The sequence below is a fragment of the Oncorhynchus keta genome, chromosome 1, assembly GCF_023373465.1.
Source record: "Oncorhynchus keta strain PuntledgeMale-10-30-2019 chromosome 1, Oket_V2, whole genome shotgun sequence".
NCBI lineage: Eukaryota > Metazoa > Chordata > Actinopteri > Salmoniformes > Salmonidae > Oncorhynchus > Oncorhynchus keta.
In genome coordinates, this window is record NC_068421.1 from 10163590 (window position 1) to 10190131 (window position 26542).

The following is a 26542-nucleotide window of genomic DNA, read 5'->3' on the forward strand; positions in this document are numbered from 1 at the left end:
TCAATGTGGATCTATATACAGGGAGTACCAGTACCAGATTAATGTGCTGCTATATACAGGGAGTACCAGTACCAGAACAAAGATAATAATAAGGTATTAGAGGTAGATATGTACATGAAGGCAGGGTAAAATGACCAGGATAGATAAAGTTATCAGGATAGATAAAGTTATCAGGATAGATAATAATAGGAGTAAAATATAGAACAGAGTGGCAGCAGCAACTTATGAGTGTGAAAGTGTGTGTGTTTGTGTGTGTGTGTGTGTGTGTGTGTGTGTGTGTGTGTGTGTGTGTGTGTGTGTGTGTGTGTGTGTGTGTGTGTGTGTGTGTGTGTGTGCGTGTGTGTTGTGTTAGTATGGATGTGTGAGTATGCAGTGTATTGGAATGTGTGTGGGTTTGTGTGAGAGTGTCAGTTTAGTGTGTGTGAGTGTGTATCTGGTGTGCATATATAGTCAATGTGAACTAGGAGCTCTCGATCTGCTCCACTACAGCCCCGATCACAATAATGAATTCCTGTTGCGCTCCCGCTTAATGGAATCTACCATGACAGAGAAAGCAAACATCAGATGGAAACAACAAACGCTGACACTCAAGACCACAGAGTGCTGAATGCTACACAGGAAGAAGAGAAGCAGAATTAAAGATCATTGTAATTCTAGCATAGGGTCCTCCACTACAGCTCAGTCAATGGAACTAGATGCTCTCGACCACTACAGCTCAGTCAATGTGAACTAGAGCAAACATCAGATGGAAACTAGATGCTCTCGACCTGCTCCTCTACAGCCCCGTCAAGAACTAGGAGCTCTCGACCTGCTCCTCTACAGCCCCGTCAATGTGAAAGGAAGATCTGCTCCTCTACAGCCCCTTCAATGTGAAAGAGCTCTCGACCTGCTCCTCTACAGTCAATGTGAACTAGGAGCTCTCGACCTGCTCCTCTACAGCCCAGTCAATGTGAACTAGGAGCTCTCGACCTGCTCCTCTACAGCCCCTTCAATGTGAACTAGGAGCTCTCGACCTGCTCCTCTACAGCCCCGTCAATGTGAACTAGGAGCTCTCGACCTGCTCCTCTACAGCCCCTTCAATGTGAACTAGAAGCTCTCGACCTGCTCCTCTACAGCCCCGTCAATGTGAACTAGGAGCTCTCGACCTGCTCCTCTACAGCCCCGTCAATGTGAACTAGGAGCTCTCGACCTGCTCCTCTACAGCCCCTTCAATGTGAACTAGGAGCTCTCGACCTGCTCCTCTACAGCCCCGTCAATGTGAACTAGGAGCTCTCGACCTGCTCCTCTACAGCCCCTTCAATGTGAACTAGGAGCTCTCGACCTGCTCCTCTACAGCCCAGTCAATGTGAACTAGATGCTCTCGACCTGCTCCTCTACAGCCCCGTCAATGTGAACTAGGAGCTCTCGACCTGCTCCTCTACAGCCCCGTCAATGTGAACTAGGAGCTCTCGACCTGCTCCTCTACAGCCCCTTCAATGTGAACTAGGAGCTCTCGACCTGCTCCTCTACAGCCCCGTCAATGTGAACTAGGAGCTCTCGACCTGCTCCTCTACAGCCCCTTCAATGTGAACTAGGAGCTCTCGACCTGCTCCTCTACAGCCCCGTCAATGTGAACTAGGAGCTCTCGACCTGCTCCTCTACAGCCCCATCAATGTGAACTAGGAGCTCTCGACCTGCTCCTCTACAGCCCCTTCAATGTGAACTAGATGCTCTCGACCTGCTCCTCTACAGCCCCTTCAATGTGAACTAGGAGCTCTCGACCTGCTCCTCTACAGCCCCGTCAATGTGAACTAGGAGCTCTCGACCTGCTCCTCTACAGCCCCTTCAATGTGAACTAGGAGCTCTCGACCTGCTCCTCTACAGCCCCTTCAATGTGAACTAGGAGCTCTCGACCTGCTCCTCTACAGCCCCTTCAATGTGAACTAGGAGCTCTCGACCTGCTCCTCTACAGCCCCTTCAATGTGAACTAGATGCTCTCGACCTGCTCCTCTACAGCTCCTTCAATGTGAACTAGATGCTCTCGACCTGCTCCTCTACAGCCCCGTCAATGTGAACTAGGAGCTCTCGACCTGCTCCTCTACAGCCCCTTCAATGTGAACTAGGAGCTCTCGACCTGCTCCTCTACAGCCCCTTCAATGTGAACTAGGAGCTCTCGACCTGCTCCTCTACAGCCCCATCAATGTGAACTAGGAGCTCTCGACCTGCTCCTCTACAGCCCCTTCAATGTGAACTAGGAGCTCTCGACCTGCTCCTCTACAGCCCCTTCAATGTGAACTAGGAGCTCTCGACCTGCTCCTCTACAGCCCCATCAATGTGAACTAGGAGCTCTCGACCTGCTCCTCTACAGCCCCTTCAATGTGAACTAGATGCTCTCGACCTGCTCCTCTACAGCTCCGTCAATGTGAACTAGATGCTCTCGACCTGCTCCTCTACAGCCCCATCAATGTGAACTAGAAGCTCTCGACCTGCTCCTCTACAGCTCCGTCAATGTGAACTAGATGCTCTCGACCTGCTCCTCTACAGCCCCGTCAATGTGAACTAGAAGCTCTCGACCCGCTCCACTACAGCCCCCGATCACCATAATGAATTCCTGTTGCGCTCCCCGCTTAATGGAATCAATTACCATGACAAGAGAAAGCAAACATCAGATGGAAACAACAAACGCTGACACTCAAGACCACAGAGTGCTGAATGCTAGACAGGGAAGAAGAGACAGTAGAATTAAAGATCATTGTAATTCTAGCAGAGAGTGTGTCCCCCCAGAAATACACTAACATGTAAATTCTGTCCGAGCTGCCCAATAATAGGATCCTATTCTATGTTGAGAAACTGGACACGGATCCCTTTCTCATGCAGGATCAATGAGGGGTAGAGGACAGAAGAGAAGAGAGGAAATGAGAAAATGATTTTATGGACCATCTGTTGAGCTCACAATGTGGTGTTTGTAAGTGAGTGTGAGCGTGTTGTGTCCTGTGTGTGTGTTTGTGTGTGTGTGTGTGTGTGTGTGTGTGTGTGTGTGTGTGTGTGTGTGTGTGTGTGTGTGTGTGTGTGTGTGTGTGTGTGTGTGTGTGTTGTGTGTGTGTGTGTGTGTGTGTGTTTGTGTGTGTGTGTGTGTGTATCTTAGTGTTTACATATCGCTGTATATCGTCTCTCCTTTTTAATGAGCAAAAATGATTCATTAGCACACATGTGCACCTGGCGCTATCCTCTCCTCGGGGTGCATTAGCCCCGTGACAACTGTACACAAAACACAAACAGTAGCTAGCGTAGACACTGGGTCCCTGTCACAACACAGCTGACTGCTAGTCCTGCCTACGGTAACACAGCAGCCATTAAGCACTCTCGGGAAATAGGTTCCAATCAAAGGAGAAATATGAGAATCGTGAACTGAAAACCTCACTCCCTCTGAAAATAGAGAATGAGTAATGAAAACATTTTAAAAAAGCAGAATCTAATACGCATGAGAACATATCACAAGGCTTGGATTTTAATAAGTCCAACCCAACCCAAAGTAAACAGTGAGTTACGTTATCTCCTAATGCTCCAGAATCATGATTATCCTGACATGATGTCATCCACACGTCGCCTGTTTCAGCGACGTCATCCATACGAATGCCTGTTTCAGCGACGTCATCCACACGTCGCCTGTTTCAGTTAAAGTGCCTCTTTGTTTGTTCTGTACGAATTTCCTCAGTCAAGAAGAGCAACACAATCATCCCTTAAAAGATTCTACTTTAATGAATCTCATTTCTTTTAATGTTATTTACACCCTGTTTTTTTTATATATATATTTTTTTTATAAATACCAATAAATACCAGGAAGCTATTTAAAAGCCTTTTTTGAGCCAACGGACTACTATTACTGGGAGTTCTGTCCAAAAACACACGCAGTTTGTCACGAGTCCGACCGAGGGTGGCTTCCCTTCCCGGGCGGGTGGCGCTCGGCGGTCGTCGTCACCGGCCTATTAGCTGCCACTGATTGTCTTTCCTCTCCCTCCTTGTATGTTTAGTGGTAGCACCTGTTTATATATGATTAGTTTGTCTTTATTAGACAGCCGGCCCGCCTGGTTGTTGTGCGGGATTATTTCAGTGTAACCTTCGGCTCTGTTGTAGAGGTACGTGTTAGTGCCTGGTCGTGATTTTTCCATTGTACATTTTCATTCCCTGTGTTTGGGGCCGTTACTATTGTGAGCACCCTGTGGTGCGTTGGTGCTATTAAAGATGCACAGCATTGCACTCTCTGTCTCCTGCGTTTGACTCCACACCCACGACACCCGGAGCATTACACAGTTGGAGAATAATTGAGTTACTCTGTTTAAGAAGAGTTTAACTGTGTTTTCAAAATAATGAAACCAAACAGAAAGGTGTAAAAATGGAAGCCAGCGTGTATGTCAATCCAGAGAGCTTGAATATTTCATGTTTGACCCCCTTTTCAAATTTGGAAAATGTTTCCACAGGAAGAATCTCAAATAATTGGTTCTCTGCAGGAGTTGCTATTGGAAAGAAAAATAAATTGCTGTAGTTTTCGCTTGGGTGGTTTTACATGGGACAAGGGGGCATAGTATTCTGGTCCCGTGATTTATTTCTGGCAATGGTTCAGTCTTATCAATCACTCTCTATCTGTTTACCACATTCTGTCCTCTACCTTTAACTCTCTCTCTCTCTCTCTCTCTCTCTCTCTCTCTCTCTCTCTCTCTCTCTCTCTCTCTCTCTCTCTCTCTCTCTCTCTCTCTCTCTCTCTCTCTCTCTCTCTCTCTCGCTCTCTCTCTCTCTCTCTCAGGGAGATACTGATTGACAGCAACATCTATATTACAGAGAGACAAAGAGGGAGAGAGAGAGAACAAGAAGGAAGATGAGAGAGAGAACGAGAGAGAGCGAGAACGAGAGAAGAGAAGAGAGAGAGAGTGTGAATGAATGAACGAATGAGGGAAGGATTCAGAGAGAAGGAGATGGAGACAGAACACCAGAGAGAGGACTAAAGATATACGCCTCTCTCAGGCAACTGTGAAACAACCACTTAAGATTTGGACAGAGATCTTTCCTTAGACGTGCTCCACAAAGTGCTCTGCAGGAACCTAGAACTAGAGCCCCCAGAAAGCCTCCAGAGAAGTCAATGGGAGGGAACGACTCCTTTTTTAGGCAGAAACTCAAAGAGGAATCCGATTAAACAAACTAGTATGTCAACCTATGAATCACAGTGATGACTGTCAACAACAGTTATCAATGTTCAACCCCATGTATATTCCATGAGAAAGAGAGTATCTGGTTGTGAGTCATAGCTAATTAGAATCATCATCATGTCCAAAGATAAATAAACACAGAGCTTGGGGATTTTTATTTTTTACAGACAGTCAACATTTTGCAGAACTTATATATGTCAGCAGCACACTCATGCAAGCAAACAAGCACCCAACAAGCTCTCATAGTCTCAATTCAGAATCTAACATTTAATCATTAAGGTCAAATGTCAAAGGTTATGTTTAGGCATTAATTCCTGAATGGTTAAGGTAAGGGTTAAGGTTTTGGGAAAGGATTAAAGCATTTAGTTTAGGTATTAATTCCTGAATGGTTAAGGTAAAGCTTACAGTTTGGGACCTGGGTAAAAAAAAACAAGTTAAAAAACGATTGCCTATCACTGGGACTGCGATCCTCTTAGTCGGCTGACACCCATCAGCCACCCACATCCATAATAACAAACCTACTTGATGGTAATAGTGCTCACTGTTGCATCTAGTGGACGGTGGTCGTCTCCTAGGGCTAAAGAACCCACTCTCTGAGAGGCATGTCTCCCACTCTCTGAGAGGCATGTCTCCCACTCTCTGAGAGGCATGTCTCCCACTCTCTGAGAGGCATATCTCCCACTCTCTGAGAGGCATGTCTCCCACTCTCTGAGAGGCATGTCTCCCACTCTCTGAGAGGCATGTCTCCCACTCTCTGAGAGGCATGTCTCCCACTCTCTGAGAGGCATGTCTCCCACTCCCCGAGAGGCATGTCTCCCACTCTCTGAGAGGCATGTCTCCCACTCTCTGAGAGGCATGTCTCCCACTCTCTGAGAGGCATGTCTCCCACTCTCTGAGAGGCATGTCTCCCACTCTCTGAGAGGCATGTCTCCCACTCTCTGAGAGGCATGTCTCCCACTCTCTGAGAGGCATGTCTCCCACTCTCTGAGAGGCATGTCTCCCACTCTCTGAGAGGCATGTCTCCCACTCTCTGAGAGGCATGTCTCCCACTCTCTGAGAGGCATGTCTCCCACTCTCTGAGAGGCATGTCTCCCACTCTCTGAGAGGAATGTCTGGTCTGTTCCAGGACTAAAGATCCAGACAGACTAATCATCAAGACAATTATATTCTGTTTTTGACCGTGTGTGTGTGTGTATGTGTGTGCGTGTTTGCTTGTACAGAATTGACGTACTGCTTTATCACATATACTATCACATCCTATGTCACCTTCATTGTTTTCCGCCGCAATTGTGACAAGAATGAACAAGAAACGGCAAGGTACAGCTGCATCAAAGCTGGGACAGAGAGATAACTTCTATCTCAAGGCCATCAGACTGTTAAATAGTCTTCACTAGCCAGCCTCCACCCAGTACCATCCCCTGTACATAGGGCAGCAGCCTCTAAGGTGCAGGGTTGAGTAGCTGGGTGGTGGCCTGCGAGTGAAAGTGACTATGTACAGTTGAAGTCGGAAGTTTCAATACACTCGGAGTCATTAAAACTCGTTTTTCAACCACTCCCACATTTCTTGTTAACAAACTATAGTTTTGGCAAGTCGGTTAGGACATCTACTTTGTGCATGACACAAGTAATTAATTCAACAATTGTTTCCAGACAGATTATTTCACTTATAATTCACTGTATCACAATTCTAGTGTGTCAGAAGTTTACATACACTAAGTTGACTGTGCCTTTAAACAGCTTGGAAAATTTGAGAAAATGATGTCATGGCTTTAGAAGCTTCTGATAGGCTAATTGACATTATTTGAGTTAATTGGAGGTGTACCTGTGGATGTATTTCAAGGCCTACCTTCAAACTCAGTGCCTCTTTGCTTGACATCATGGGAAAATCAAAAGAAATCAGCCAAGACCTCAGAAAAGAAATTCCGACCTCCACAAGTCTGGTTCATCCTTTGGAGCAATTTCCAAACGCCTGAAGATACAACGTTCATCTGTACAAACAATAGTACGCAAGTATAAACACCATGGGACCACGCAGTCGTTATACTGCTCAGGATGGAGACGTGTTCTGTCTCCTAGACATGAACATACATTCTAGAGATGAACATACTTTGGTGTGAAAAGTGCAAATCACTCCCAGAACAACAGCAAAGGATCTTGTGACGATGCTGGAGGAAAAAGGTAGGAAATAGTATCTATATGCACAGTAAAACGAGTCATATCGACATAACCTGAAAGGCCGCTCAGCAAGGAAGAAGCCACTGCTCCAAAACCGCCATTAAAAAGCCAGACTACGGTTTGCAACTGCACATGGGGACAAAGATCATACTTTTTGGAGAAATATCCTCTGGTCTGATGAAACAAAAATAGAACTGTTTGGCCATAATGACCATCGTTATGTTTGGAGGATAAAGGGGGAGGCTTGCAAGCCGAAGAACACCATCCCAACCGTGAAGCACAGGGGTGGCAGCATCATGTTGTGGGGGTGCTTTGCTGCAGGAGGGATTGGTGCATTTCACAAAATAGATGGCATCATGAGGATGGGAAAATTAGGTGGATATATTGAAGCAACATCTCAAGATCAGCCAGGAAGTTAAAGCTTGGTCGCAAATGGATCTTCCAAATGGACAATGACCTCAAGCATACTTCCAAAGTTGTAGCAAAATGGCTTAAGGACAACAAAGTCAAGGTATTGGAGTCGCCATCACAAAGCCCTGACCTCAATCCCATAGAAAATGTGTGGGCAGAACTGAAAAAGCGTGTGCGAGCAAGGAGGCCTATAAACCTGACTCAGTTACACCAGCTCTGTCAGGGGGAATGGGCCAAAATTCACCCAACTTATTGTGGGAAGCTTGTGGAAGGCTACCTGAAACGTTAAACAATTTAAAAGCAATGCTAGCAAATACTAATTCAGTGTATGTACACTTCTGACACACTGGGAATGTGATGAAAGAAATAAAAGCTGAAATAAATCATTCTCTACTATTATTCTGACATTTCACATTCTTAAAATAAATTGGTGATACTAACTGCCATAAAATAGGGAATTCTTACTAAGATTAAATGTGAGGAATTGTGAAAAACTGAGTTTAAATGTATTTGTCTAAGGTGTGTATATGTATGTAAACTTCCAACTTCTGAATCACTGGAGTTGTGATACAGTGACTTACAAGCTAAATAATCTGTCTGTAAGCAATTGATGGAAAAATGACTAGATGTCCTAACCGACTTGCCAAAACTATAGTGTTTTTTAAGAGAGGCACAGTATCACTAAGATCACTAAGATAAAATATCAACTGCTATCAACTAACAAATAGTAGCTCAGACTTGTGTATATTGTGCAGACATTTGGTTTTAAAAGTGGGCTGTGTCCAGTGTGACAATTTTGTCATTCCTCGATTAAATTCATGTCTGCATGTGTAAACTATTGTGTGAAGTCTGTGATTGTTCTGTTCTAAAGACCAGGCAGTATAGGCCTCAAAGAGGAAGAAGATCATTGCGCAATATACAATTTGAGCCTGGCCCTGACCCAGGGTTTGTTGCAACTTACACTTGAGATGAGGGAGTTTGAACATGCAATACATTCATCATCATAGGCAAGAATCAACCATCATCAAGCATGTCTGACCGACCCGCGGTATAGGCAGGCCATTCGCTCCAGGCGAAAACCGCTCTCCCCAGCTATTTAGGAGCGACTTGGTGGCGCGCTACTCATCTGCTCGCAGCTCGAGCTTCGTTAACAGGCTCACTTCTCAACGCCGCCTTTTAGAGAGGCAACGTATCGGTAACCGGTAACAGGGGAACTTCACTGCCAGGTCACACGTTCACATGCCGGTCATTAGAGTTTTCCGTTGATCTATCCTACATTTCTCGCTCAAGCGTCCGTTCAATATAGATATAAATACAACTGTCTTGGACTCTGGCTGGGGGATGTTGTAGGCTCGTGGCGTTAACAGGTAGGCGAGATAAGCTTGTGTGCTCGTTCTGTGCCAACAAGGGAAGAGAGAGGCGGGTTGTGCTTGAAACCCACGAAAATACATCAAGAAATGAAGAGTAGTTGCTGCATATGCTGTAGCTAATGGGGATCCTAATAAACTCAACTAAATAGGTATTCCACATTCTCACCAATATCGATTTCCAGGTCGTATTCTCTCCACGCATCTGATTGACCTTTGACGGACGTTTGATTGGTGGATGTAATGCCCATATACATCATCGATCGAAAATTTCCAGAGACACCTGGTAAGTCAGTTACCCGTGCCAAAACTGTTCTAAATATTGCTCTGTGATGTTTGGTCTCTCTCTCTCTCTCTGTCTGTCTGTCTGTCTGTGTCTGTGTCTGTGTCTGTGTCTGTGTCTGTGTCTGTGTCTGTGTCTGTGTGTGTCTGTGTGTGTGTGTGTGTGTGTGTGTGTGACAAGTGGCATTCACCGGTTGATCACCATGTCACCCCAACGGAGTTTTCTTTGCTCTTATTTGATGTGCAACAGTTAGGAAATATTATATAATTATATAATTAATTTATTGTCCTATGTGTACTCAGCTCCATTTCCTTCTTGGTCATTCAGTGTCTCTCTGCCAGATATGATCATGCGTTTTATAGATGTCATCATTTTAGACATATTGTTTTTGCGCACTATAATAACATGTTTTATATTACTAGCTTCCACTTTGCACATACTTTCGATAAGACTAGAATGTGTTTGGGGATGGATCTTTGTCAAAGTATGTGGACATATCTGACCCCAGTCAGCTCTGACGTTTCTGTAACTAAAATACCGTTTGAAGTGGTGTTGTGTTGGGGACAGTCATGAATATATGTGCTGCTCTCCATTGTAATGGTTCTGAGAAATAGAGCCTACTGATAGGCTACGTGATATTCAAGTGTTTATCCCGTTGCGTTTCAGTCGTAGAAACGTTTTATCATCTAGACATTTGTAAATTTAACAATAATGTCTCAGTGGAACCATAATTTAAGGAAATAGGCTTAAGTTTTAAGGTGTGTGTGTGTGTGTGTGTGTGTGTGTGTGTGTGTGGGGGGTTAAAGCGAAACATGAATTTAATTTTGAAGTTGTTTGTGAAGTCTCAGGGGGATTGTGATGTTTCAGATTAATCAGATTAACAGAAAATGATCATAAACAAATAGCGTGTGTGTGTGTGTGTGTGTGTGTGTGTGTGTGTGTGTGTGTGTGTGTGTGTGTGTGTGTGTGTGTGCGTGTGTGTGTGTGTGTAGTCTTAAACCCATCTGGAGCCCCCATGCATCACACATAAACAGACATGTGTGTGAGACAATATGTTTGAGACAGTGTGTGTGTGTATTCTTATGTGTGAGAGGCATATGCCTACTGTAAGTGCCACCTACAACTCATGCCCTGCAGTAGAGGTCACAGTGTCTAACCCCTACAGTAGAGGTCACAGTGTCTCACTTCTACAGTAAGATGTCACAGTGTCTCACTTCTACAGTAAGATGTCAGTGTCTCACTTCTACAGTAAGCGGACACAGTGTCTCACTCCTACAGTAAGAGGACACAGTGTCTCACTCCTACAGTAAGAGGACACAGTGTCTCACTCCTACAGTAAGCGGACACAGTGTCTCACTCCTACAGTAAGAGGACACAGTGTCTCAATCCTACATAAAGAGGACACAGTGTCTCACTCCTACAGTAAGAGGACACAGTGTCTCAATCCTACAGTAAGAGGACACAGTGTCTCAATCCTACAGTAAGAGGACACAGTGTCTCACTCCTACAGTAAGAGGACACGGTGTCTCACTCCTACAGTAAGAGGACACAGTGTCTCACTCCTACAGTAAGAGGACACAGTGTCTCACTCCTACAGTAAGAGGACACAGTGTCTCACTCCTACAGTAAGAGGACACAGTGTCTCACTCCTACAGTAAGAGGACACAGTGTCTCACTCCTACAGTAAGAGGACACAGTGTCTCACTCCTACAGTAAGCGGACACAGTGTCTCACTCCTACAGTAAGAGGACACAGTGTCTCACTCCTACAGTAAGAGGACACAGTGTCTCACTCCTACAGTAAGAGGACACAGTGTCTCACTCCTACAGTAAGCGGACACAGTGTCTCACTCCTACAGTAAGCGGACACAGTGTCTCACTCCTACAGTAAGAGGACACAGTGTCTCACTCCTACAGTAAGAGGACACAGTGTCTCACTCCTACAGTAAGAGGACACAGTGTCTCACTCCTACAGTAAGCGGACACAGTGTCTCACTCCTACAGTAAGAGGACACAGTGTCTCACTCCTACAGTAAGCGGACACAGTGTCTCACTCCTACAGTAAGCGGACACAGTGTCTCACTCCTACAGTAAGAGGACACAGTGTCTCACTCCTACAGTAAGAGGACACAGTGTCTCACTCCTACAGTAAGAGGACACAGTGTCTCACTCCTACAGTAAGCGGACACAGTGTCTCACTCCTACAGTAAGCGGACACAGTGTCTCACTCCTACAGTAAGCGGACACAGTGTCTCACTCCTACAGTAAGAGGACACAGTGTCTCACTCCTACAGTAAGCGGACACAGTGTCTCACTCCTACAGTAAGAGGACACAGTGTCTCACTCAACAGTAAGAGGACACAGTGTCTCACTCCTACAGAGCGGACACAGTGTCTCACTCCTACAGTAAGCGGACACAGTGTCTCACTCCTACAGTAAGCGGACACAGTGTCTCACTCCTACAGTAAGAGGACACAGTGTCTCACTCCTACAGTAAGAGGACACAGTGTCTCACTCCTACAGTAAGAGGACACAGTGTCTCACTCCTACAGTAAGAGGACACAGTGTCTCACTCCTACAGTAAGCGGACACAGTGTCTCACTCCTACAGTAAGAGGACACAGTGTCTCACTCCTACAGTAAGAGGACACAGTGTCTCACTCCTACAGTAAGAGGACACAGTGTCTCACTCCTACAGTAAGAGGACACAGTGTCTCACTCCTACAGTAAGAGGACACAGTGTCTCACTCCTACAGTAAGAGGACACAGTGTCTCACTCCTACAGTAAGAGGACACAGTGTCTCAATCGTAAATGCTACATCATAGCCGCGGGAGGTAAGGGTTCTGATGGTGCTGCAGCAACCCTGGAAAAGCAGAATAATTACAAAAAATATTCAGAATGTTTTTCAAAATATATATATCTTTTTTTTTAAACTTTTTTTTCTCACAAAAGTAGACCACTGGGCCTTTCATAGTGTACTATTGTATCACTACTGTAACATTCAGCATCTCCACTTTGGCAAAACATGTAGTTGTATAATTAAGAACAGAATCTTGCAGGGTTCCATTGTTGTAATTGTAAGAATGGTTGCCCTGTCTCTTTCAATTCAATTCAATTCAAGGGCTTTAATGACATGGAAAACATGTGTTAACATTGCCAAAGCAAGTGAGGTAGACAACATACAAAGTGAATATATAAAGTGAAAAACAACAAAAATTAACAGTAAACATTACACATACAGAAGTTTAAAAACAGTAAAGACATTACAAATGTCATATTATATATATATATATATATACACAATGTACAAATAGTTAAAGGACACAAGATAAAATAAATAAGCATAAATATGGGTTGTATTTACAATGGTGTTTGTTCTTCACTGGTTGCCCTTTCTCGTGGCAACAGGTCACAAATCTTGCTGCTGTGATGGCACACTGTGGAATTTCACCCGGTAGATATGGGAGTTTTTCAAAATTGGATTTGTTTTCGAATTCTTTGTGGATCTGTGTAATCTGGGGAAATATGTCTCTAATATGGTCATACATTGGGCAGGAGGTTAGGAAGTGCAGCTCAGTTTCCACCTCATTTTGTGGGCAGTGAGCACATAGCCTGTCTTCTCTTGAGAGCCATGTCTGCCTACGGCGGCCTTTCTCAATAGCAAGGCTATGCTCACTGAGTCTGTACATAGTCAAAGCTTTCCTTAATTTTGGGTCAGTCACAGTGGTCAGGTATTCTGCCGCAGTGTACTCTCTGTGTAGGGCCAAATAGCATTCTAGTTTGCTCTGTTTTTTTGTTAATTCTTTCCAATGTGTTAAGTAATTATCTTTTTGTTTTCTCATGATTTGGTTGGGTCTAATTGTGCTGTTGTCCTGAGGCTCTGTAGGGTGTGTTTGTGTTTGTGAACAGAGCCCCAGGGGACCAGCTTGCTTAGGGGACTCTTCTCCAGGTTCATCTCTCTGTAGGTGATGGCTTTGTTATGGAAGGTTTGTGAATCGCTTCCTTTTAGGTGGTTGTAGAATTTAATGGCTCTTTTCTGGATTTTGATAATTAGTGGGTATCGGCCTAATTCTGCTCTGCATTCATTATTTGGTGTTTTACGTTGCACACGGAGGATATTTTTGCAGAATTCTGCGTGCAGAGTCTCAATTTGGTGTTTGTCCCATTTTGTGAAGTCTTGGTTGGTGAGCGGACCCCAGACCTCACAACCATAAAGGGCAATGGGCTCTATGACTGATTCAAGTATTTTTGCCAAATCCTAATTGGTATGTTGAAATGTATGTTTCTTTTGATGGCATAGAATGCCCTTCTTGCCTTGTCTCTCAGATCGTTCACAGCTTTGTGGAAGTTACCTGTGGCGCTGATGTTTAGGCCAAGGTATGTATAGTTTTTTGTGTGCTCTAGGGCAACAGTGTCTAGATGTAATTTGAATTTGTGGTCCTGGTGACTGGACCTTTTTGGAACACCATTATTTTGGTCTTACTGAGATTTACTGTCAGGGCCCAGGTCTGACAGAATCTGTGCATAAGATCTAGGTGCTGCTGTAGGCCCTCCTTGGTTGGTGACAGAAGCACCAGATCATCAGCAAACAGCAGACATTTGACTTCGGATTCTAGCAGGGGAGGCCGGGTGCTGCACACTTTTCTAGTGCCCGCGCCAATTCGTTGATATATATGTTGAAGAGGGTGGGGCTTAAGCTGCATCCCTGTCTAACCCCACGACCCTGTGTGAAGAAATGTGTGTGTTTTTTGCCAATTTTAACCGCACACTTGTTGTTTGTGTACATGGATTTTATAATGTCATATGTTTTACCCCCAACACCACCTTCCATCAGTTTGTATAGCAGACCCTCATGCCAGATTGAGTCTAAGGCTTTTTTGAAATCAACAATCAATCATCTTTCTCTGTGATGTCATCTCTAATGGAATCCAGAAAGAACAAAACCCTGTCTCTTTCTCTGTGATGTCATCTCTAATGGAATCCAGAAAGAACAAAACCCTGTCTCTTTCTCTGTGATGTCATCTCTAATGGAATCCAGAAAGAACAAAATCGTGTCCTCAAACATTTACATTCAATTAACCTGACACGCAGGCGTCCCATCTAGACATCTGGAAATGCAAATGCGCTACGCTAAATGCTAATAGTACTAGTTAAAACTCAAACGTTCATTAAAATACACATGCAGGGTATTGAATTAAAGCTACACTCGTTGTGAATCCAGGCAACAAGTCAGATTTTTAAAATGCTTTTCGGCGAAAGCATGAGAAGCTATTATATGATAGCATGTAACACCCCAAAAGACCCGCAGGGGACGTAAACAAAATAATTAGCATAGTCGGCGCTACACAAACCGCACAAATAAAATATAAAACATTCATTACCTTTGACCATCTTCTTTGTTGGCACTCCTAGATGTCCCATAATCACTATTGGGTCTTTTTTTCGATTAAGTCGGTCCATATATAGCCTAGATATCGATCTATGAAGACTGTGTGATAAACGAAAAAAAATTGCGTCTTATAACGTAACGGAATTTTTTTAAATGAAAAAAGTTGACGATAAACTTTCACAAAACACTTCGAAATACTTTTGTAATGCAACTTTAGGTATTAGTAAACCTTAATAAGCGATCAAATTGATCACGAGGTGATGTATATTCTATAGGGGTACGTCTGGAAATAATGTCCGGGTAAATCTCAACCAAAATATCCGGTCCGAGACCTGAAGACATCGGCTGTCTCTTCTTTGTTTGACCAAGAAACAAAGCCTAGGCAAATGACAAGACTGTTGACATCGTGTGGAAGCTGTAGGAATTGCAATCTCGGCTCCAGGTAATTTGCTTTCCCATAGACAATTCATGCAAGTGGCGCATTGATATATTTTCCAATTTTCAGTGATCAGATTTTCCTGCGCTTTTCGATGAAACGCACGTTCTGTTATAGTCACAGCCATGATTTAACCAGTTTTATAAACGTCTGAGTGTTTTCTATCCACACATACTAATCATATGCATATACTATATTCCTGGCATGAGCAGCAGGGCGCTGAAATGTTGCGCGATTTTTAACAGAATGTTCGAAAAGTAGGGGGTAGGAGTAACAGGTTAAATACTTTTTCTTGATCAAATAACATGGAATACAACCTATTTCTGTGCAGCATTAGTTTACCATTCTTACAAACCACTTAAACCAAACCACTTACTTTACAAACCACTTACTGTATTGTACATAGGCTGGCCATCTAGGTTTGTACCTATAGACTTTCTATCACCATGACGATATAACAATGTAAAATACAGTAATTGAGTACATGGAGACATCAAGTGGTTTGTGATGATGTGTCTCAGTTAGATCATGGCACTTGAAATACTTAGGGTTGTGGGTTTGATTCCGACGGTGACCCAGTACGAAAAAGTATAGAATGTATGTATGGATTCATTACTGTAAGTTGCTCTGGATAAGAGCGTCTACTAAGATGGAAAAGGAATGAATAGACCTTTTCAGTTTTCACATTTAAATAAGTTACATTTGCAAAGCTTTTTAAGACTCTGCAAAACATATATTAAGCAAGTATTTTTATATTCCACAAGTCCTGTATTGTTCTTTATCATGGTGTTGAGGGTTGTTCTTTATCATGGTGTTGAGGAGGGTTGTTCTTTATCATGGTGTTGAGGGCTATTCTTTATCATGGTGTTGAGGGTTGTTCTTTATCATGGTGTTGAGGGTTGTCCTTTATCATGGTGTTGAGGGTTGTCCTTTATCATGGTGTTGAGGGTTGTTCTTTATCATGGTGTTGAGGGTTGTTCTTTATCATGGTGTTGAGGGTTGTTCTTTATCATGGTGTTGAGGGTTGTTCTTTATCATGGTGTTGGGGAGGGTTGTTCTTTATCATGGTGTTGGGGAGGGTTGTTCTTTATCATGGTGTTGGGGAGGGTTGTTCTTTATCATGGTGTTGAGGAGGGTTGTCCTTTATCATGGTGTTGAGGAGGGTTGTCCTTTATCATGGTGTTGAGGGTTGTTCTTTATCATGGTGTTGAGGGTTGTCCTTTATCATGGTGTTGAGGGTTGTTCTTTATCATGGTGTTGAGGAGGGTTGTTCTTTATCATGGTGTTGAGGGTTGTTCTTTATCATGGTGTTGAGGGTTGTTCTTTATCATGGTGTTGAGGGTTGTTCTTTATCATGGTGTTGAGGGTTGTTCTTTATCATGGTGTTGAGGGTTGTCCTTTATCATGGTGTTGAGGGTTGTTCTTTATCATGGTGTTGAGGGCTGTTCTTTATCATGGTGTTGAGGGTTGTTCTTTATCATGGTGTTGAGGAGGGTTGTTCTTTATCATGGTGTTGGGGAGGGTTGTTCTTTATCATGGTGTTGGGGAGGGTTGTTCTTTATCATGGTGTTGAGGAGGGTTGTTCTTTATCATGGTGTTGAGGGTTGTCCTTTATCATGGTGTTGAGGGTTGTTCTTTATCATGGTGTTGAGGTTGTTCTTTATCATGGTGTTGAGGGTTGTTCTTTATCATGGTGTTGAGGTTGTTCTTTATCATGGTGTTGAGGAGGGTTGTTCTTTATCATGGTGTTGAGGAGGGTTGTTCTTTATCATGGTGTTGAGGTTGTTCTTTATCATGGTGTTGAGGGTTGTTCTTTATCATGGTGTTGAGGGTTGTTCTTTATCATGGTGTTGAGGGTTGTCCTTTATCATGGTGTTGAGGGTTGTCCTTTATCATGGTGTTGAGGGTTGTCCTTTATCATGGTGTTGAGGAGGGTTGTTCTTTATCATGGTGTTGGGGAGGGTTGTCCTTTATCATGGTGTTGAGGGTTGTTCTTTATCATGGTGTTGAGGTTGTTCTTTATCATGGTGTTGAGGAGGGTTGTTCTTTATCATGGTGTTGAGGAGGGTTGTTCTTTATCATGGTGTTGAGGAGGGTTGTTCTTTATCATGGTGTTGAGGAGGGTTGTTCTTTATCATGGTGTTGAGGAGGGTTCTTCTTTATCATGGTGTTGAGGGTTGTTCTTTATCATGGTGTTGAGGGTTGTTCTTTATCATGGTGTTGAGGGTTGTTCTTTATCATGGTGTTGAGGGTTGTTCTTTATCATGGTGTTGAGGGTTGTTCTTTATCATGGTGTTGGGGAGGGTTGTTCTTTATCATGGTGTTGGGGAGGGTTGTTCTTTATCATGGTGTTGAGGAGGGTTGTTCTTTATCATGGTGTTGAGGGTTGTCCTTTATCATGGTGTTGAGGGTTGTTCTTTATCATGGTGTTGAGGGTTGTTCTTTATCATGGTGTTGAGGAGGGTTGTTCTTTATCATGGTGTTGGGGAGGGTTGTTCTTTATCATGGTGTTGAGGAGGGTTGTTCTTTATCATGGTGTTGAGGTTGTTCTTTATCATGGTGTTGAGGGTTGTTCTTTATCATGGTGTTGAGGAGGGTTGTTCTTTATCATGGTGTTGAGGTTGTTCTTTATCATGGTGTTGAGGAGGGTTGTTCTTTATCATGGTGTTGAGGAGGGTTGTTCTTTATCATGGTGTTGAGGAGGGTTGTTCTTTATCATGGTGTTGAGGGTTGTTCTTTATCATGGTGTTGAGGAGGGTTGTTCTTTATCATGGTGTTGAGGAGGGTTGTTCTTTATCATGGTGTTGAGGAGGGTTGTTCTTTATCATGGTGTTGGGGAGGGTTGTTCTTTATCATGGTGTTGAGGGTTGTTCTTTATCATGGTGTTGAGGGTTGTTCTTTATCATGGTGTTGAGGGTTGTTCTTTATCATGGTGTTGAGGTGGTCCTTTATCATGGTGTTGAGGGTTGTTCTTTATCATGGTGTTGAGGGCTGTTCTTTATCATGGTGTTGAGGGTTGTTCTTTATCATGGTGTTGGGGAGGGTTGTTCTTTATCATGGTGTTGGGGAGGGTTGTTCTTTATCATGGTGTTGAGGAGGGTTGTTCTTTATCATGGTGTTGAGGGTTGTCCTTTATCATGGTGTTGAGGGTTGTTCTTTATCATGGTGTTGAGGGTTGTTCTTTATCATGGTGTTGAGGGTTGTCCTTTATCATGGTGTTGAGGGTTGTTCTTTATCATGGTGTTGAGGGTTGTTCTTTATCATGGTGTTGAGGAGGGTTGTTCTTTATCATGGTGTTGGGGAGGGTTGTTCTTTATCATGGTGTTGAGGGTTGTTCTTTATCATGGTGTTGAGGGTTGTTCTTTATCATGGTGTTGGGGAGGGTTGTTCTTTATCATGGTGTTGAGGGTTGTTCTTTATCATGGTGTTGGGGAGGGTTGTTCTTTATCATGGTGTTGGGGAAGGTTGTTCTTTATCATGGTGTTGAGGTTGTTCTTTATCATGGTGTTGAGGGTTGTCCTTTATCATGGTGTTGAGGGTTGTCCTTTATCATGGTGTTGAGGGTTGTACTTTATCATGGTGTTGGGGAGGGTTGTTCTTTATCATGGTGTTGGGGAGGGTTGTTCTTTATCATGGTGTTGGGGAGGGTTGTTCTTTATCATGGTGTTGAGGAGGGTTGTTCTTTATCATGGTGTTGAGGAGGGTTGTTCTTTATCATGGTGTTGAGGGTTGTTCTTTATCATGGTGTTGAGGAGGGTTGTCCTTTATCATGGTGTTGAGGGTTGTTCTTTATCATGGTGTTGAGGGTTGTTCTTTATCATGGTGTTGAGGGTTGTTCTTTATCATGGTGTTGGGGAGGGTTGTTCTTTATCATGGTGTTGGGGAGGGTTGTTCTTTATCATGGTGTTGAGGAGGGTTGTTCTTTATCATGGTGTTGAGGTTGTTCTTTATCATGGTGTTGAGGGTTGATCTTTATCATGGTGTTGAGGGTTGTTCTTTATCATGGTGTTGGGGAGGGTTGTTCTTTATCATGGTGTTGAGGTTGTTCTTTATCATGGTGTTGAGGGTTGTTCTTTATCATGGTGTTGAGGGTTGTTCTTTATCATGGTGTTGAGGGTTGTCCTTTATCATGGTGTTGAGGGTTGTTCTTTATCATGGTGTTGAGGGTTGTTCTTTATCATGGTGTTGAGGAGGGTTGTTCTTTATCATGGTGTTGGGGAGGGTTGTTCTTTATCATGGTGTTGAGGGTTGTTCTTTATCATGGTGTTGAGGTTGTTCTTTATCATGGTGTTGAGGGTTGTTCTTTATCATGGTGTTGAGGGTTGTTCTTTATCATGGTGTTGAGGGTTGTTCTTTATCATGGTGTTGAGGGTTGTTCTTTATCATGGTGTTGAGGGTTGTTCTTTATCATGGTGTTGAGGGTTGTTCTTTATCATGGTGTTGAGGGTTGTCCTTTATCATGGTGTTGAGGTTGTTCTTTATCATGGTGTTGAGGGTTGTTCTTTATCATGGTGTTGAGGGTTGTTCTTTATCATGGTGTTGAGGAGGGTTGTTCTTTATCATGGTGTTGAGGGTTGTTCTTTATCATGGTGTTGAGGAGGGTTGTTCTTTATCATGGTGTTGAGGAGGGTTGTTCTTTATCATGGTGTTGAGGAGGGTTGTTCTTTATCATGGTGTTGAGGGTTGTTCTTTATCATGGTGTTGAGGAGGGTTGTTCTTTATCATGGTGTTGAGGGTTGTCCTTTATCATGGTGTTGAGGAGGGTTGTTCTTTATCATGGTGTTGAGGGTTGTTCTTTATCATGGTGTTGAGGGTTGTTCTTTATCATGGTGTTGAGGGTTGTTCTTTATCATGGTGTTGAGGGTTGTCCTTTATCATGGTGTTGAGGGTTGTTCTTTATCATGGTGTTGAGGGCTATTCTTTCTCATGGTGTTGAGGGTTGTTCTTTCTCATGGTGTTGAGGGCTATTCTTTCTCATGGTGTTGAGGTTGTTCTTTTAGTTTTACAGCTGTGTTGTTGCCACATCTTTCACTGAGATATCATGTTTAGTTGGTTTATATTCTTCAAGGAGATTATTTCAGATTTTAAACCTTCCTTGTCTCTTCCCTCCCTCCCCTCCTTCCGCTTCCCCTTCCCTCCCTCCCCTTCAGGTGAGTCGTTACAGCCAGCAGCTGAAGGAGTGTTGAGCATGGTGGAGACCGTCCCCCCAAAGTCGGCTAAGAAGCCCCACTGGACCTCTCTGGAGATTGGCCTGCTCACCATCGTCTCCCTCCTCTTCATCGTCATAGTGGCCCTCATCGTCCTCTTCGCCACACAACGGACTGACAGCGGTGAGTGGAGAAACTCGTAGAGCAATCAATATTTCAATCACTCAAGCAAGGAATCAATGAATCAATCATTTAGACAGTCAGTCAGACAAATGAAAGGAAGTTTTAAAACGTTAAGGATGCAAGATTGGAACCCCCGAGCTGACAAGGTGAAAATCTGTCGTTCTGCCCCATTGATTATTGAAGAATATAACTTATAGATGCCTCACAAGCTTAGGTCAACTGTCGTTCCTCATCGGAACTCAAAAGATAAGATGTTTTTTTTATGAAACATTTTCAAATTGCAAACACTGAATAGCCTCAAAACATGGTTTAAAAAATAATTTTGATACCATGGATGGTCAGTCATTGCATCCATAACTCTGAGAGTGGTTACATTTCTCCAGCTCCCACAGCTGTTTACCCAAACAGTGTCAGTCACCGCCGTTGTTATTGTTCAAGCTGCAGAGTGACCCCCCGTTAACGTTTGTCAGCTCAAGGGGAGCGTTGAAGCGTGTTTAGTGGTCTGAAAACTGAAACCCACTCCACTAAAGGAACAGGGCTTTCAACAGGTTGCTAGAGGACTCGTGAGTGTTGTTTTTGGAGGGTCAGTACCGGGGGACATGGCATGGAAAGGGCCTTTGGGAAGCATTTCACTGTTGTATTCGGCGCATGTGACCAATACAATTTGATTTGATTAATGGCCAAGTTTGTAAAGGTTTTTATTGCTGAGTATAAAGTTCAATTTCAGTCCATAGAGACTTCCCTCTATGGCCCTTTGGTGATCAGAGATTCCAGGAGCTATGATTGATGTACTGTAGGCTCTATGGCAGAAGGTCTACTTAATGCTAATTTAAACCTTATGGTGATGGACGATTCAGAGCGTAGCGTCGTTTGTTTCATCACAAGAGGGACGGTTCCTTTGTACTGTGGGGTGCTCCGACACGTTTGACGTACTCCCGTGTCACATGGAAATTATAACGCGACGTATCATTCCATGACATAGACGGACGGACGGACGGACGGACGGATGGACAGACGGACGGATGGACGGGGGGGGGGGGCAGTGTTGTGTAGGCAATGAAGCTCGCATCGTTCATTGATCTGAATCTATAGGCTAAAGGTTATGCATCAAAATAGCCTATTTTGCATTGACAACCAAAAATAATCTCAGCGACTGTTCAAACAATACACCAAACAGCCTTATTACAATTCTCCCCAAAAAGGATATTTTGTTTAGAAGTAAAAACTAGTGATTCCAGGCTATTGATAAAAACAGCTGCGAGATATGGACTTTTTCTCCTCGACCAAAACATGATATGATTGTATTTTTAGCTGATATGGGAGTGAATATATTCAAGCTGCATATCAAACTGGTATAATGTTGCAGGTTACACTGGCAAGTAGAATAATATTTGCCAGGGCATATTATTTCATTATAAATCTGAATATTTTACTTGCTGATGTGGAAAGCTAATCAACTTCAAAATCACTTACATTTCAAGATTGCTGTCTTTGTTTAGCTTGGCATTAAATAAGCAACCTGTTTTGCATTGATAACCAAATGTAATCAATCAATCAATCAAATTTTATTTATATAGCCCTTCGTACATCAGCTGATATCTCAAAGTGCTGTACAGAAACCCAGCCTAAAACCCCAAACAGCAAGCAATGCAGGTGTAGAAGCACGGTGGCTAGGAAAAACTCACTAGAAAGGCCAAAACCTAGGAAGAAACCTAGAGAGGAACCAGGCTATGTGGAGTGGCCAGTCCTCTTCTGGCTGTGCCGGGTAGAGAGGAACCAGGCTATGAGGGGTGGCCAGTCCTCTTCTGGCTGTGCCGGGTGGAGATTGTAACAGAACATGGCCAAGATGTTCAAATGTTCATAAATGACCAGCATGGTCAAATAATAATCATCACTGCTGTCACATCACTCCCACATACTTTTAACATGGGGGCTATGATGACAGTCTGTTATGTCTCTTATCTCACCACCACTAATGAGATGGGTGTTGCTTGGTGTGTCTCGAAGTCAGGAGGCCTGGTCCCTGCTGTCACATCTAACCTGGATGGATTTTTGGTTTAAAGTAGACGAGAGCACTGAATGTAGCTTCACACAGATCAGAGCTGGAGAAGGGTACCATGAGGTTTATGGTGCTTTCAAGACAACTAGGAAACTCTGGAAAAATACGAGGTCAAATCATGACATCAGTGATCTTCAGGTCGGAAAGACAGAGCTCTAGAAAGAGGCTTGAGTTCCCGAGTTGGAATTACGATTGGGATGACCATTCATAACGAGATCCCGGTTTAGGAAGGATGAATTTCGACGATACCAGCCAGAATATAGCATGAGTTTGTAGAATGGCAACTTGGTATGAACTTTGAACTCTTATTCACCTAAGTGATACATCCTAGATGTGGAGTTATCAGCAGCAGCTGTAAACGTGGGCTAGGAAAGGACGGACAATCTCTTCAGAAAGACAGGGTACTACAACGTTCTACCACACGACAAAAGATTACAATGTATCCGCCCAGAAATATTCTTCAAAGGACAAGGGAGTTTCTGCTTGGCAACCCAGCCTTCCATCTTCCACCAATCTATCGAAGCCCAACTCAGAGGAAATATATTTATTGCATTTTCCTTTTCCGAATGGGAGGTTATTTAGGATGCATAAGATTCTGTATTTACAATAGCATAGCTTCATAAGGTCCGATAGAGACCCAATGCTTTTGTTCCTCAGTCTTCCTGCTCTTTCATTCAAACCCAACCCCCTTTCTTTGTGTAACCAGCCGTCATATCGGTTTCGTCCGCTTGGGACGTTTTCTTTTAGGACATCATTAGTAATCAATGTATGATCCTTCCTGTGTATATGTAATTGTGTGTGACTATTTAGGTATTTAGTAAATCATTTCTGTATTGCTGATTCAACTTGTTAGCCAGGATTCGTGAAGATAACCAACAATTTTATGACGTTCAGATGAGACTGAATAAGGTGATGATTAATAATTGACTGCTATTGATATAAAAGATGAAAAGATTACCAAATCTTTAAGAGTTTATTCGGAAGACAACAGCTCTATAAACATTCTTCCGTGTTGCCCCGGCTTCCTAGTTAATTACATTTACTTGATTAGTTTAATCAGTAAAGGTAATATTAATTACAGAGAATTTATTTAATAAAATAGCATGTCATATCATTTAATCGATAGTAAAGACACAACACTATCCAGAACCTTAATGATATCTGTTCTTCCTCACTTCCATCTGACCTGATCTCGGCCCCAAATTCCTCACTCATAGGATCCCTGATGTCCAACAATGACATATTCTGACAGAATGTAAACATTCTACATTCCCCTCTCTCCCTCAGTGATATGGTTAAGGATACTTCATATTTTCAAGTTTTAGAACTCAGAACCCATCAGAGGTGAGCAGTCATCACTCGTGTGGGACACATCCTGTGTTCTGTCAGAAGCACACACAGCTGAGGGATGGGTGGCATGGTTGGCATGGTTGGCATGGTTGGCATGGTTGGCTTTTGAAAGACTCTCCAATAAGAATTCTTTCCTCTGAATCCACTGATTCGGTCACTCATCTATAGAAGGTTTTTGTATTTCCCCTGCATGCTTGCGTTCGGTTAATTTGGTTTACCGATTATGTCTGTTACACAGGCAAGGAGACACATTTTCTGACACAGAAAGTCAACCAAGTCTTGTTCCGCTCTCTTTTTGGGGCGGCAGGGTAGCCTAGTGGTTAGAGTGTAGAGGCGGCAGGGTAGCCTAGTGGTTAGAGTGTTGGACTAGTAACCGGAAGATTGCAAGTTCAAACCCCCGAGCTGACAAGATACAAATCTGTCGTTCTGCCCCTGAACAAGCAGGGGCATTTCCTAGGCCGTCATTGAAAATAATAATTTGTTCTTAACTGACTTGCCTAGTTAAATAAAGGTTAATGAATAAATGCAAAACATCTTGCCAACACTCCTCCTCGATAACCACCAAGCTTCGGTGTGAAAAAGAACACTTTCATGCTCTGATCCCACATCTCCTCATAGTTTTGTAAACAGGAGTCAAAGTTACCTGCTGCAGTATATCTCTGAGTTCTGCTCTCAGTTCTTTTGCCGCCAGTTACTCTCGGTGTATCCATTATAGCTCAGTGGGTGTATCATCACAATGTGCCTATATGGCAGAGGGAGACACATTACTAACTAGAGTGTAGAGGCCTGCCCGCCGTCCCGTCATAGATGGAGCCCCGTCTGTGCAAAAGCCCACCATTCGACCCCATATGGATTCTGTTTTTCGTCTATACATCCATGCAGCATACTGAACATCCCCTGTGCCGTTTTACGCTCGGGAATTGTGAGACAGAAGAATTTGTCCTCGTGAATAGCATCCCCCGACATGTAGCAAACAAAAGTCAATGCATGGGAATCTCAGCCCCCATATATAATGTCCATTTGGAGAGCACCTTTTCCCACAATCTAAGGGAGCTTTCTGGTTGAATTTTATAGTTTATATTTGAATTATTATCATTTACTTTTTTTAAGGTTAACCACATTATATTGATTTTTAGGTACAAAGACGATATTATAATTTATTTTAATATATATTTTATATATATATGTATGTATGTATGTATATTATTGTTGGGGGAGATTTTGGAAATTCTCTTATGACCCCAATTGTCATATTACGCTAACGACCCCACACGGGGTCGCGAATCTTAATTTGGGAACGGCTGCATAATGTTGTTGTATACGCTTTGTAATTGAGCGCCATCTCCTGGCTGCTTGTTTTATTACACCACGTGAACCGCACAGTGACTGTGTTTGTGTGCGGTGACAACTTTGTGGCAATTAAAACACTAAGCCACAAAATTGTTTGTGTTTTACATAGGGTCCTTGCTATCAGGGCTCCTTGGGACGTCTCTACCCCATTGAAGTTGAAATTGAAAATACTTAGTGTAATACTTAGTGTATGGTTAGGCTTTAGGGTAGGGATGTCCGAAGGAACCTAGATTGAACTAACCTTTTACACAGGCAGCCCAATTCTGATATTTTTTACACTAATTGGTCATTTTATTAATCACAGCACATCTTTTCACATCAGATCTTTTTCAGAGCTGATTAGTCAAAATACCAATTAGTGAAAAATATCTGAATTGAGTCTGACAGAAAACAGCCTGAAAAAGTAAATATTTACCCCAAGTCTGGAGCCCACACAACATTTCATTTATGTTCAAAACATCAACTTATTTGTGTTCAATTTGAATTGATAATCATGATCAACATTAGCATATTAGCAGACCAAATGAAAGAGATGAGGTCTAGAGATATGGGATGAAGGGATTGAGAAGGGATGAAGGGATTGAGAAGGGATGAAGGGATTGAGAAGGATGTGTTGGTTGTTTATCTGTTAGTTGTTACTGTGTCATCTATTGTAGGGTTTCCCCCCAACCTGCGAGATCAACAAGGATTAGACAGAGATTATGCCAAACATTCCTTACAAATAAACTATCAAGTGCTCTCAGGAGCCAAATGTTCATTCAACCAAGTCAAACATTTCAGTCAGTTCACGGAGATGTGCATATGTACGTTCTGTAGTAGGGCGGCAGGTAGCCTAGTGATTAGAGCATTGGGCCAGTAACCGAAAGGTTGCAAGATCGAATCCCCGAACTGACAAGGTAGAAATCTGTCTTTCTGCCCCTGAACAAGGCAGGTAAACCCACTGTTCCTAGGCCGTCATTGCAAATAGGAATGTATTCTTAACTGACTTGCCTAGTTAAATAAAGGTTATGACAGTGTGATCCATTCTAGTTTATGTCATATACACTCAGAGTGCTTAAAGGAGAAGTTTGCTTTTTGACCTAATCTCATTTTTTATGTAATGTTATAGAATGGTCCAAACACTTTGTTTTGCGATTTGACGTGCTTCTAGCTTTTAGGAAACTTTGCAGTGTTTTTTTAATGCTTTATTTCTTACATTATTAGCCCAGGAAAT

The 26542-nt window shown here is 43.0% G+C and overlaps 1 protein-coding gene across 1 annotated transcript in view; it reads left to right on the top strand.

The window, feature by feature from the left end:
- Window positions 1-8780: 8780 nt before the first annotated feature.
- Window positions 8781-26542, top strand: part of LOC118382731 (neprilysin-like) — a 109966-nt gene continuing 92204 nt past the window's right edge. The window contains exons 1-2 of the mRNA XM_052496842.1: window positions 8781-9419; window positions 20391-20570. Coding sequence (XP_052352802.1) covers window positions 9377-9419; window positions 20391-20570 — 223 coding nt within the window. The 5' untranslated portion in view covers window positions 8781-9376. The remainder of the gene's footprint in view (window positions 9420-20390; window positions 20571-26542) is intronic.